This window comes from Tinamus guttatus, unplaced genomic scaffold (assembly GCF_059628265.1).
Source record: "Tinamus guttatus ecotype Peru unplaced genomic scaffold, ASM5962826v1 Tinamus_guttatus_pri_ptg000012l, whole genome shotgun sequence".
Classification (NCBI taxonomy): Eukaryota; Metazoa; Chordata; class Aves; order Tinamiformes; family Tinamidae; genus Tinamus; species Tinamus guttatus.
In genome coordinates, this window is record NW_028288546.1 from 2,880,789 (window position 1) to 2,893,422 (window position 12,634).

At 39.9% G+C, this 12,634-nt stretch overlaps 1 protein-coding gene across 1 annotated transcript in view; it reads right to left on the minus strand.

Annotated features, from left to right (window-relative positions):
• Positions 1-2,484: 2,484 nt before the first annotated feature.
• CNGB3 (cyclic nucleotide gated channel subunit beta 3) overlaps positions 2,485-12,634 on the minus strand; it is a 59,158-nt gene continuing 49,008 nt past the window's right edge. Inside the window, exons 14-19 of the mRNA XM_088523284.1 lie at positions 12,198-12,281; positions 10,552-10,670; positions 5,946-6,092; positions 3,795-3,969; positions 3,522-3,626; positions 2,485-2,739 (exon numbers count right to left, since the gene is read on the minus strand). Coding sequence (XP_088379410.1) covers positions 2,485-2,739; positions 3,522-3,626; positions 3,795-3,969; positions 5,946-6,092; positions 10,552-10,670; positions 12,198-12,281 — 885 coding nt within the window. The remainder of the gene's footprint in view (positions 2,740-3,521; positions 3,627-3,794; positions 3,970-5,945; positions 6,093-10,551; positions 10,671-12,197; positions 12,282-12,634) is intronic.

Below are 12,634 nucleotides of genomic sequence, written 5' to 3' on the forward strand. Positions count from 1 at the left end.
TGCAGACTCAACCCTTCCTTTGTAATGTGTCAGTGTGCGATTGATGAACCTCAAAACAAGTATTTTTGCTGTCAGCATACTGAAGTTACCTGGCAGCATTTGTCAAGGCAGAAGGGAGTCAAATGTCCTGCAATAAGAGCTTCACTTATCAGTACCAAAATTTTAGAATTTGGGGGATTATATGCTTTTCTTCCTGTCCATAATTATTAGCCATTTTAGCTGCAGAAGTGATGTAGTAGCCCTATATCATCACGAGAGATCCTCTCAGTCTCGGAAGGCCTTGTTTGTGAAGCAGGTGTTCTGTAGTATTTCTGGTTTTGTCATTGTGTCTAGATATTCCTGGATGTGCAATAGATGTATAATTCCTTATGATGTCTCTTATCATTTCCCACCTCTGTTATATGAGATACTTTTTTACATATCAAATGCAAATAAAGATGGATCTTACCATGTAGCAGTTAAACCTTGACCTCATTAATGCAGATTTTTTTTTTTTGAGTTGTGTTTTAGTCACCCCCAAGAACATGTGGAATATACAAGATGCAAAATTCAGTCTTCTCGCTTTTATTCAGGCAGAGTTCCCTCTGATTTTAGTTGGGTCGCCAGCTTTCACAGAATCGCAAACCACTTGATGTTGGAAGGTAGACTAATCCTCCTGCTTTAGCAGGTTCAGCTGCAGCAGGGTGCCCAGGACCGTGTCCAGGTTGGTTCTGAGCATCTCCCAAGGATGGAGACTCCACAATCTCTCTGGGCAACCTCTTCCTGTGTTCAACCACCATCAAAGCAAAGAAATGTGCTTGTGTGTGTGTCTGTGTGCACGTGCGTGCTCAAATGGAGTTTTCTGTATTTGAGTTTTTGCCCCTTGCCTCCTGTTCTGTCCCTGGGAACCACTGAGAAGAGCTGGGCCCTGTCCTTGCCTGCTGAGTCTTCTCTCTGCCCCAGCGCTCTCAGCCTCTCCATGTATGAGATGCTCCTGTTTCTTAATCCCTTTGACTAGAGAAGTTAAGGGGCTTTCTAGAACAGGCCTACTTTATATATATAGTGCACAGGGTCATATATAGCCTGCACAGTGAATTGTTTCATTTCCCCATTACATTTTCTTGTACCTTGAGCAGCTGTGAAACCTGCCCTTATGGTGTCTTGGCTAGTCCGTGGAAAACAGCTTTTGTTCCCGGTACTTCCAGTAGGAACTGAAAGTGGATTTGGGGGGAGAGAAGGCATGAACTTGTAGAGAGAAGGATTTAGAGGGTTCTTGGGGTTTTGGGGGGGCTTTCTCTTATATTAGTTGTTTGTGTTTCTTTAGATGTATGTGTGCATGTTTGTTGCCATCTGTAAGTGAAGAAAGCAAAAAAATGGTGATTTGATGTGGAACATTGACACTGGAGGAGCCTCTCAGCTGTGTTCCTGGTTTGCTTCAGCCTCCAGGTGTGACAGCCCAGCGCTTGCGAGGCGCCGGGCTCGCCTGGCCCACGTGGTGGCGGTGAGCGATGGCAGCGGTCAGCGCGTCGCTGGAGCTGTGCGGCACGGGGACGCAACGTCAAACCTGCCTTCTGTGAAACAACCTTTGTGGTTGCAGCGGCGGCCGCGTCAGAGCAGGTTGGTTCAAAAGGTCAGCCAGCTATCAACCTCCTGCCCTGTCTTCAGAGAGCATCATTAACAGCCAACCCCTCACGGAGATCAAACACCCGAGTGAACAAGCCCAAGTTAAAGGTCGTTTCTGCGGAAAGCAAACAAGCAAAATCTTAGCTCAATTTTATTTCACAGTCAATAGAGACAACTGGAGCAGAGGCTCCTGTTTTTAAAACATTGGCAGCAATTCTGCTTCCCCTTTGTTTTATTTTTTTCCTTTCTGTGATTTATTTATTTGGGAAAGAGTCAGTGTAGCCCCCTCTCCCAAGCTAAAGCATCCAAACACGTAGCATTGCAGTTGTCAGCACTGTGCCACACTGGTCACAAAAGCAAGTCACTTAATAGAAATACAAGAGGAGGGGAGAGAAGGATGGAGAGAAACATGGCCAACCTTAGCAGTAGCAGCGCTGTAATGAGAAAAAGGATAACTATGGGAAAGCAGAAAAGAAAATAGAAGAGAACACATATGAAAAATAGAAGCAAACTGAGCAATAGGAAGAGCAGCAGGAAAGAGAGAATAAAGAGGAGAGGGAAAAGGAGAAGCAGGAGCAAGACAGAGTAAGAGATTACAGAAAGCATGGACAAAACCAGAAACAAGCAGTCCTGAAAAACAGCCTGAGCTCTAATTCCTAGCACGCCAGAAGTTCTCTCTTCAGAACCAAGGTCAAAAGGTAAGTGTAGGAGAGCTTGCCCAGCTGTCCTTGGAGGGGAGGGAGGGGGCAGAAGGAGCTGGAGTAGATTATCCCTGGAGCAGTCTCTACTTTTGTGATGCACCTGAAAACAAGGTCGCACTAGCCCTCTGGTTTCAGCAAGACATTAGAGAGGGTCTTACCCAAAGCACCCATCTATTCCTCTCTATTCTTCTTTCTTCTCTTCGACTTCAACCTTAAGGATCTCTCCTTCTCCTGCTATGGGGGAAGGAGACATGCTAATGATTAGAGGCTTCTTAGGGATTTCTTCACCCGTTGCTGGCTGAGTGTCTGCATCTGCCTTTTCCTTTTGCGCTGGGAGTGTAGATGGGGCAGCACACTCTGGAGGCTTCTTATCCTCATTTTGGGGTTTTTTCTCATCTTGCTCAGGCTTCTTCTCAACTGCTTTAGCTTGTCTTTCCTAGAAAGGAGAAGTTACCCATTTCTAATTGCTGCAAAGGAAATTCAAGCAGTTCTATTTCTGTACATTCAGTGGTAAGACACAGCATGGGTACTGTGATTAAGATTGTGCGAAGCACATAAATTTGCATTCAGCTACTGAAATTCAACTTCTAAGTTAAAAAGTGTTATTTCAAAATGAAAATGTCAAAATAAAAACTAGGAAATAGTGTGTGTAGTGATAGTATCCATTCTTCCTTAATACAGCAGGATAGAAAGGAGTTCGGAGCACATACAAACCTTTCTTCAGCTCTCACCTTCCTCTATATACTTATATTAGTATAAAAATATGTATTTTACTAAGTTTTGGCTTCAGTAGTGGCATTGTAGAAATCTATATGAACCAAACCTTACATTTAACTCTAACACAGCCAGTTCAGCTATTAAAAGTAGAATAGGGTTCTGCCACCTCTGGATAACTCTGCAAAACTGAGTAGGTTGTTATTAGCATGAACATCTCTCAGAAGAGTTGGTAGTGTGGGAATTGTTTCCCATCAACTGTTATAACATTTTTTTTTTTTTCATAAGTGCAATATATTAAAGATTGAATCAGGTTTAGCTGTTTGGGCTAAAATTAAAATTTTGTCCTCAAGGTTTACAACAAGATCTAAACTTGGGATGGAAAGTGTGTGGACTCTGCTCAAGTCAGCTGGATCCTATTACTGTGTTAGGATACGTCTGTGTTTACTTTTCCTTAGATGAAATTGAAAGATCAATTGTTAGTCTTAGTAAAACATATTTTGCCCTACTGTCCATGGGCTTTTTTGTTTGTTTCTTGCTGCTTTGCTTTTTTTTTTTTTTTTTTTTCTTTCCTTTCTGATATGTAGTCCAGGTCCAGGAAGATCTGAGCTATATTTCAGAAGCAGTGTTTAGACATTAAGTACAGTGGTTAACACCACACCACCTGAGAGCTTCTGCCACTGATTGCATTGATAAGGCAACATTTTCCTCCCCTTTCCCCAATTTCTCCTGCTAGCCTCTCTCTGGGCGAACCTATTCAGCGTTCTGTGGCATTACCTGATCTTCTTGTTCTCTCTTCAGCTTCAGCAGCGCAGCAAGGCCTGCTTTTCCTTTCCCTCCAAGCATTGCCTTGAACAGTTTCGGAGTCTCCTGCTTCTGCCCAAACAGACTGGCCAGGCCGCGGGGCGGTGGCGGCGCCGGAGCCGGTTTCCCCTTCTCCTTCAGCAGCACCCTGGGCACAGGAAAGAAGGAGCTCACAGCAGAACTCAGAAACGTTCGTGCAAACCTTAAATTCAAGGATGAAGACCCAGGAATTTTTCTAGCTTTTTTATTACTTTTTTTAATCCCAATTCCAGTGGCCAGGAACAATCTGGAAAGACCAAGGCTTTTATTCTGCAATTCACTACTCTGCAAGAGTTTATTGGAGGCTGCTGTTCCAATCTAATCTGGAATTTCTTACCGATATCCTTAAAGAAGTGCAAACTCTGATTAAGGTATCATGAAGCAGGTACGAGCCTGGTAACATGTGAAATAGCTGGGGGTGGGAGGAGGAGGAGCACCGGGTAGCTAGGGTCTATCTCTGCTCTCTGGCTGTCTGGATGCAAATTCAGAGCATGTTTACTGCTCTGTTTGGAGTCCAGCTGATAGCAACTGGCGTTGACCATACCTCTGTTAGAAAGACGCTGGTGAGAAGGCTGGAAAAATAATGGCTGGGGGGTTATCAGTCAATGGATTTGTTCTTCCTTTCCACCAGTCGATGCTGGATTTGAAAATCAACCTGTCTGAAGGCCATGTGTGTGAAAACACTTATTGAATGGGCAAGATCCTTTGCCCATTTTGGGGGGGCAAAAGGGATCCCCAAAACAGGGGAGTATTTCCTACTCCTCTGGCTTCTCATCAACCTTCCTGTCTCACTTGGGTCCATCACTGAGTCTGGATTACACATGGTCCCTGTCTTCAGTTCATTTGGGCACCTGTGTTGAGGAGAGACTCTTTCCCAACATTTTTTAGTGTCACTAACTCCCTGTCAGTAAGCTCCCAGTGACAGGCATGGTTCTTCTCACCCTCACCTTGTATCCAAGCTCTTCCTTGTTTTTGGCAATTAGGCTTCATTATATTGTCATGGATTCAGGTTTCCTTTCTCTCTTGCTAAACCTTAAACCATGAACAGGACGTGCCACAGGCAAGAGTCCAGCAGACTGTTTTGGGAAACACTCTATGGACTAGACATGCTTTTCAGGTGGCAATAAGCCCATTCTGCATCTGTGGTGATTATTAAGATGCTACTGCTTGATAACCAGGATTGTTGAAACATGCTACATGCAGCTCTTTGCTGGCACTTTTGCTAAATATGTCACTCTTGTACTGTTTCATCTCCTCTGGGGGAATTTCAGATTTGGGAGGTTTTTCCACCTTTTGATTTAATGGCGTGAGCACAGTTCGGAACAGTAGAGTGCCCAAGTCTGCTCAAAATGGAAAACTGTTTCGCAAGTTTGGACATTTTAGATTTAGAAGGTAGCAGAGAAACCATTTTCATAATTTTATTTTGACAAAATCTGACAATATTTCATCCTTACAAAGAAAGAGGAAGCTCACCCTAGCAAGGTACAGCCAAAGCAAGGTTAAAAACAAACAAATAAATGAATAAGTAAAAGGTTTCAATGTGAAATCCTGTTCCAGAACTCCTTTGCACAAAATGCACACATCTTAGATCTGTGTACATTTGATTTTGTCAGGCCTTCCTCCAGTACATTCCTATTTATTTTTTAGGATTTTGGAAATGTATTCAAGTCCATGGGTACACTAAAGCTTATGTTTATAGAGTTCATTGCAAGTGCTCATTGCATCTTTGAAACCTGCTCCTTGCCTGGCTTCCCAAGAAAAATAGATATTGCAAGACAAGGGTATTTAAGAAGTCCTGATATATTCCACTTATTTGTTTTGTTACCTTAAATATAAATGAAAGATGACTATTCAGAATGTCATTTTATTTACCACATTTCCACAGTTCTAGGCATCCTTGCCAAGACCATGGCCATAAAAACTGAACATCTGAAGACAAATATGTTTATATTTGTTATTCTTGTAGGAAATGAGTGCAAATCTCTCTAGAAGCCACAACTGTTCATTTCGCAGCTAAACAACAAGATTTATATATATATATATATATATATATACACACAGATACATATATATATAAGGACATACTTTGCTTTCTTCATTAGAAGCTTTTCTGAGTCAGGATAGTGCACCAAGATTTCATTGAGGGTCTTCTTGTCTAAAATGAAAAGGTTGGCAAAACCATGAGCCACCACGTTGGCAGTCCTCCGATTTCCTCCACCTGCTGCTAACAGGCTGCAATGAAAATAAACATGGACAGTCAGGTCTCTTTGCTGGTGATCGCCGCTAAAGTCATCACAAGGTTCACCTACCCAACTGTTACCTGTTATACCCTGCAAACTCTTTCTGAAATAAGGATGGAAAATGTCTTTTTTCTTCAAGAAGGCAAATTGTCACTCTTGGCCAGGACTGTGCTGATGCTAAGGGCTGTGGAAGGTCTTGCTGCAGAGACACGTTTCAGTGCAAGGGCTGCATTTGTTTTAGTCTTCATGTGAACTTAGAATTCCCTCAATTTTATTGTTGAATGTGATTTGCATGAGAAGTGGAGCAGCGCACCTCCGATATTATTAAAAGAGTTATTGACAATGAATGAATCATTTCCCACCCCAAGAATTTTAATTTTCCTGGGTAAATAACTTTTGTGAGTCTCTGGTTTTCAGCCTTCTCACATATCTCCTCTCACGTTTGCATGCTGGCAAGTTGAATGATTGAGAAGCTCTTTCAGCCTGACAGTTAAAAATGTGTCTGCGTGAGAAGGCAGCCGTTTTGTTTTAAAAATAAGGCATTAGAGCATCCTAGCAAGCACTAGTTGAGCATAGGAATGATATCCACATAAAGATATGTTGTACAATCAACAATTAAGTGCTCATCTTGCATGACAAACAACATGCATAAACAAAATGAAGAGATCTCACTTCTCAGATCTGGTGTTAAGCAAGAAAAGATACATTTTACTCTTAGTACTATGACTATATTAAAGGATGTCCACCATTTGTCCCTTAACTGTTTTCCTGAGAGTTAATGTTTATTAGGAATATTCCGTTATATCCAAATGTAAAGGTTATTAGTAGAGGATAATGTGGATCCCATCTTCTATTAAGCATGATTTACTAATTTTTACTTAGTATTAAGGATATATTCATATTTATTTTTAATTTCAAAGATATTTATACAAGGTATTTATAAATACTATATTATACTGATTGTATTTGATTTATAAAACATAGCATGATAGCTCTGCAACTGTGTATATAAGGTTATTTTTATACACATGTAAACACACATGTTTTTGTGACCCAAAATAGCAATCAGCATATGAACTCAAGTTGAAAATGCAGTGTATCAGCTTTTTTTTTTTTTTTTTTAAAAAAAAAGTTATGTACAGTTCAGATAGAAAAAGAAGCATCTGCTCAGTAAGGGCAGAAGTTAAAGAAAATTCCAGCCAACTTTCTTCTGATGACTCACTGTGTAGCAAATGCTTATTGAACAGTCATCTTCAGGCTCTTCTAAAAGAGAGCTCATTTCATTGAGGCACACGAGGACTAAAGAGACCAGCTTTTTCCTCGTAGTAATGGTGTGAATTTTACAAGTAAGGCCTTGCTCAAGCAAGATCATCTTTGACTAAGGACAACATTATAGATTTCATGACTAGGTCGGTTTTTCCCAGTATGCTACGAGTTAAGTGAAAAACTAAATTGTTCAAAATGACATCACCTTACACTAGTTCTTGATGCTATAATAACCATATTAATGTTATTGAAATTGCAGAAATTGCTTTTTCTTATATTTTTTACTCTAATTATTAGAGTAAAATGCTGTAACCTTAGTGTGAAAGGTTATCTTTTGCATTCCTATAGTAGCAATTTTAATTTAGAAGTATCAAACTGTTAGGGTGATGAGTCAACTTATCGGTTTCTCTTTTATAACTGGTTGCATTAGAAAGGTGCCCTTCACTAAATGAGCAAAGAGAAGCAGGAAATGGTGCATTCATCTGCTGAAGGCCAAGTTTAACTGTTGAAAGGATAAAGCTGTGAGCAAACTTTTGCCAAAAACACTGTCAAAAATTTACACATAATAGAGAAGCGTTTTAATTTTTTCCAGAATTACTGTTTGCTGATGGGAAAATGTGCTAGGTAATAACTGACAAAATGGATGAATGAAGACATCTGGCTTAAAATGTAAATTTCTCTGCGCTAATGAAGTATTTTGTTACAGTTTTTCTCTCCTGAATTTCTGAATAATCTGTGCAGACAGGCTTCCATTAAGGCAGCAATCTGTTTGCCTCTGATTCTAAGCTTATTTTGCTTCCCCAAACTGATATTATCTATACAGTAAAGTAGTAACAAGGGTAAGACGTTAAATGGGAGGCAGCTTCTATTCCTTAGTTTGTTTCTATAATAATTGTCAAGAATTAAATTGGCGAAGAAGTAGTTTGAACATTAAACTTATATTGGGATTCTACTATAATTCAGGAAAAATGCAAGCACATTTTGAACATTGGTACATTTTGAAATGCATGAAAATTCTTTGTTTTCTTCAATTCTTTTTCTGAAAGAGGCATTTTAAGGACGATTTACATGCATTTTGAACAGAGTGAGACTAAATAGCAAGTATCTTGTTGAGTTAGAACACTGTGAAAGAAGTTGACATATTTCTCTAAACAAATCTTGAATCAGAAGTCCAAAATCATGACAGCCTAATACTGTGGTTATAACCATGCCATGAAAACTGGGGGAAAAGCTGGGACATGCTAAATGAAGCAATATTTCACACATTAAAGAGTTCTTTCTTTCTTTCTTCTGCCACTGCTGTATGGTATTGACAGAACTTACATAGACAAGTGCTATATAAACTCATTATTTTCTAACATACTGCCATAAGGAGGATAAAACTCTGCTGATACATTTAATGGCTCAGTTCTTCATTTTTCTTTGGTTTTGTAAACTGTTGTGTATTTTCCCCTCAAGTTTATCCTCAAGATTACGCCATTTATATGCAAAGTACTTGTGTCTATGCTGGTACTCTTGTAAGGATGTTTCCACCAACATAGGTCAATGATGAATAAAAAGGAATAGAAGGGTAGGTTTATAGCATTGCTGAGAGTTTTATTGACCATGTCAGGAATTATGTGCAGAGTAAAATATATTGTGTAGTGAAACTTTGGTCATTGTGTGAGTCTCTTGTAGAAATAAGTGCTCAATTTTATTAGGTTAAAAGTTTGAAATTCCCTTGTTTGCATTAAAATTGATCATTATTTTTAAATTGATCATTATCATTGATCATTATTAAAATTGATCATTATCGTTGTTTTTTTAAAAAAGTACTCACTCCAAATCCAGAACTCAGAAATAATAGCAAACTATATGTGGGTTACATATCCTTGCTGCTTTAGCTTTTTCCTTTTATCATTACAGCATCTAGCCCTTACTAAAAACTGGTGGATTCTCAGCCTCTCCATGTAGCTTATGTCACAGGATTTTGTTTGGGGCCTTTGCTCTAATATTATATTGGCACATGGAGGAATACTTTGAAAATAACCTTCTCTCAGGCAGTGGATATCTTCAGATCTGCCTGGATGCCACCCTGTGCCACGTGCTCTAGGTGTCCCTGCTGGAGCAGGGGGGTTGGATCCTTAGAGGTCCCTTCCAATCTCAACCATTCTGTGAATCCGTGACATAATTTCATTTTCCCACTCTACGAGAAAGGCTGGTATCTACGGGGCAGATCAGTGTTTTCTGCTCGAAGGTCTGAGCAGGGTCTGCACACACCTCACTGCACAACCTGGCGCGTTTCCACTACCTCCAAGACAGAGGCAAGGGGAAGATAAAGGTAAACCTGGCACGGTGCTGATTACCACTTTTCACAAGGCAGATTAATGCTACCGGCAAGAGGATTAGCAGTAACAGGGAGGCAGTTGGAAGGAATCAAGGACCAGGTTATCACTCGCAGCAGCACATGCGTCTCATTACTTTTTCCCCAGGCCCAACTCAGCAGGGGATGCTGTGCCTAAAATCTAGCACATGGTTGGCTAATTGGCGAACAGCAGCTAATGGATTTTGCATAGAAACTGTGGAAAACAGGAAAAACATTTGTAGCAACATGAGAAAAGCTTTCCAAAAAAATGTAGACCTTCTCAAACTGGTCTGCCAGCCGTATTTTTAAATGCATTTCTCTTAAACAAATGCATTTTCATATAGGGGTGCCTGATTTTCAGTGACTTAGTCCCTCTGTCAGCTCCCAAAAGAACCAGCTTCAGTTGTTATTTCAGATATTTCCTCCCCCTTGTTGGAAATCATTTATCACTTTTAGTATCTGCTGCCTATCTAGGCATCTAGGTCCTCTAGTCTCAGTACAAGAGCATTTGGTCCTGCCGAATTGCAGGCCTGGGAGCAGGAAAACATGTTAAATCTTCTAAGTGCTGAAGAGAAACTCTGTAATGACCCTGCACATTGCCCAGAACATGGATTACACATTATTTGCCATTCAGCAATCTCAAACCTTTCTAAATAAGTCTTGGTTGTTTCACTTCTATTTTTTTTAAGCTTGTCTACCTCTCTTTGGTATCCTCTTGGTTGCTACTGCCCAACTTTTTAGCCTTCATATGGTAACTGTCATGCTTATCAGCTAGAAGTTAAACAATCATTAATTATTTCACCGTTTCTACAGAAAGCATTAAAGATAATGATAGACATACCTGATCTCTCCAAATACAGCTCCTGCTCTTAGCGTGACCAGGACTTTTGTACCATCTGGGCCTCCAAGAACTTGAACTTCGCCTTGTTTGATGATGTACATCTCTCTGCCAATCTCTCCCTGGGCACACAAACATATAAAGGTCCCTCAATTTAGCCAGGCAGGTGTTTGTTTGTTTGTTTTTTTGTTTGTTAGTTTGTTTTTAGTAGAATAATCCCACAGACTCCTTTATGCAGATTTACTAGTGTTTTGCTGAAATAAATGTTAGCTTGCACTACCTTTCCCAGGGCTGAGCAAGAAGACTTGGTAATAATCAGGATTTTAGCAGTTGTTGCTATGGACTATCCTAGTAGTGACTGATATAATTCGTAAGTATATTTAATAATAGGTTTAAAAAAAAAAAACCTTGTGCTAGTTTTCATACTATAACTTCTAATTGACCCTTACCTAATTTTAAAGGAAAAATAGGAGTTGTGAACCATTCAAAAGTTTGTATGTTTTCATGTAAGCACTTGATGGTTTAAGGGATTATTAGTTCATTTATTATATTTCATGTTAGAGAAGATCTGCCGGGATTTAAAGTTGATGTCAGTCATAAATGTAAATTTGTTTGCAAAAAAACAGGAAAAAAATGGAGTAACCTTAGAACCTGATTGGACTTTGCAGAAGTCCAATAACTAATAGTTTTCATGTTATCTCTTTAACAGACAAGTAAATACTATTCCACTTGTGCAGCTGGAGTAACTGAGGTAAATCAGGAACTTCAGCTTAAAAGTGAACAGAAAACAGTGCCAAAACCAGGGCTGAAAACATGGGGCTTGTTCCTTGTGTCCCTGAACGTTCTCCTCCAGGCTGTGATCAGCCCAGCGTGCAGCCGGGCAGGATGTGCTCACAGGCCTCAAGTTCCAGCAAGGGCTTTTTCACTCCTACAAGATACAGCATCAATGGCATTATTGCAGTGGTTGGCCACATAGTGGCCCTACTCATATGAGTGGCCTTTTATGGAATGTGTGGAATTAATGAAGCTGGAATATTTTTTTTTCCCATTTCTTGGAATCCATCATTAATGACAGGACTTCAGGACCAAGCCCTTAAATCTGTTGCTGTGACTTTTACCCCTGCTAGGGCACAGTCCCCCACAGGAGCAGCGTGCAGCTGAGCCCATACTCAGCGTGCACCTTGGAGATCCCTCTCAAATCCAGCTGCAGGAACAGCAGGTCAGAGCTCCTGTGCAGGGCTGTGCTGGATGCCCTGTGCTTTCCTGGGAATGTTTCTGTTTAGAGCTTCTGGATACACGATGAAACACTGGGTACTCATAAGCATCGTAGCTTGAGCTCTATGTTTGCATTCTTACATGTATAAAAATAAAATAACTTTCCCCATTTTAAATAGTCAGGCTTAATGATGTCACTAGATATTTACATAAAATACTTTCCCAGGCTACCGCACTTTTGTTTGAAAAGGTGAGTAATAAAATCATTGTAAAATAGCTTGTAACTTGAGGGTTTATTATTATTACTCGTGATGTGATAATTATTTCTTCATGCTATCAAATTCACTCAGAATTAATCTTATTTAAAGTACCCTGTCTGAACTCTTGTTCTAAAATACATATTAACTTGCATTTGAAAGAGATATAATGCTTACCTTTTTGCAGACAAAGTCACCAGGTAAGTACACAATGGATTTCAAGCGTAGCAGCATGTCATATATCATCTGAGTATCGCACCCCTTTAAAGGAATTAGAATTGTGATGCATTAATTCAGTAACTGAAGCTATTATCAGTGCTTACACTGGACAGCAAAATGCAATGGTACATGAATGTGCTGACCCAGGGATTCCTATGCCGAATGCAAACGAAAAGCACCATAAATAGCACATTTTAAAGCAGAGAAAACAATTAAAGGAATTGTCTTTCCAGATATTTCCAGGAGAAGCTCTTCTCTCTTGGTTATATGCTTTCTACAAATGAAGCTTGCTTACATCTAGATCTAATGGCTGTGGAAGTTCAGTCAGTGCTATGTTCAGGGCTTTATGGGTCTTTTATGTGAAACACTTTTTATTGATCCATGACCGAAAAAAC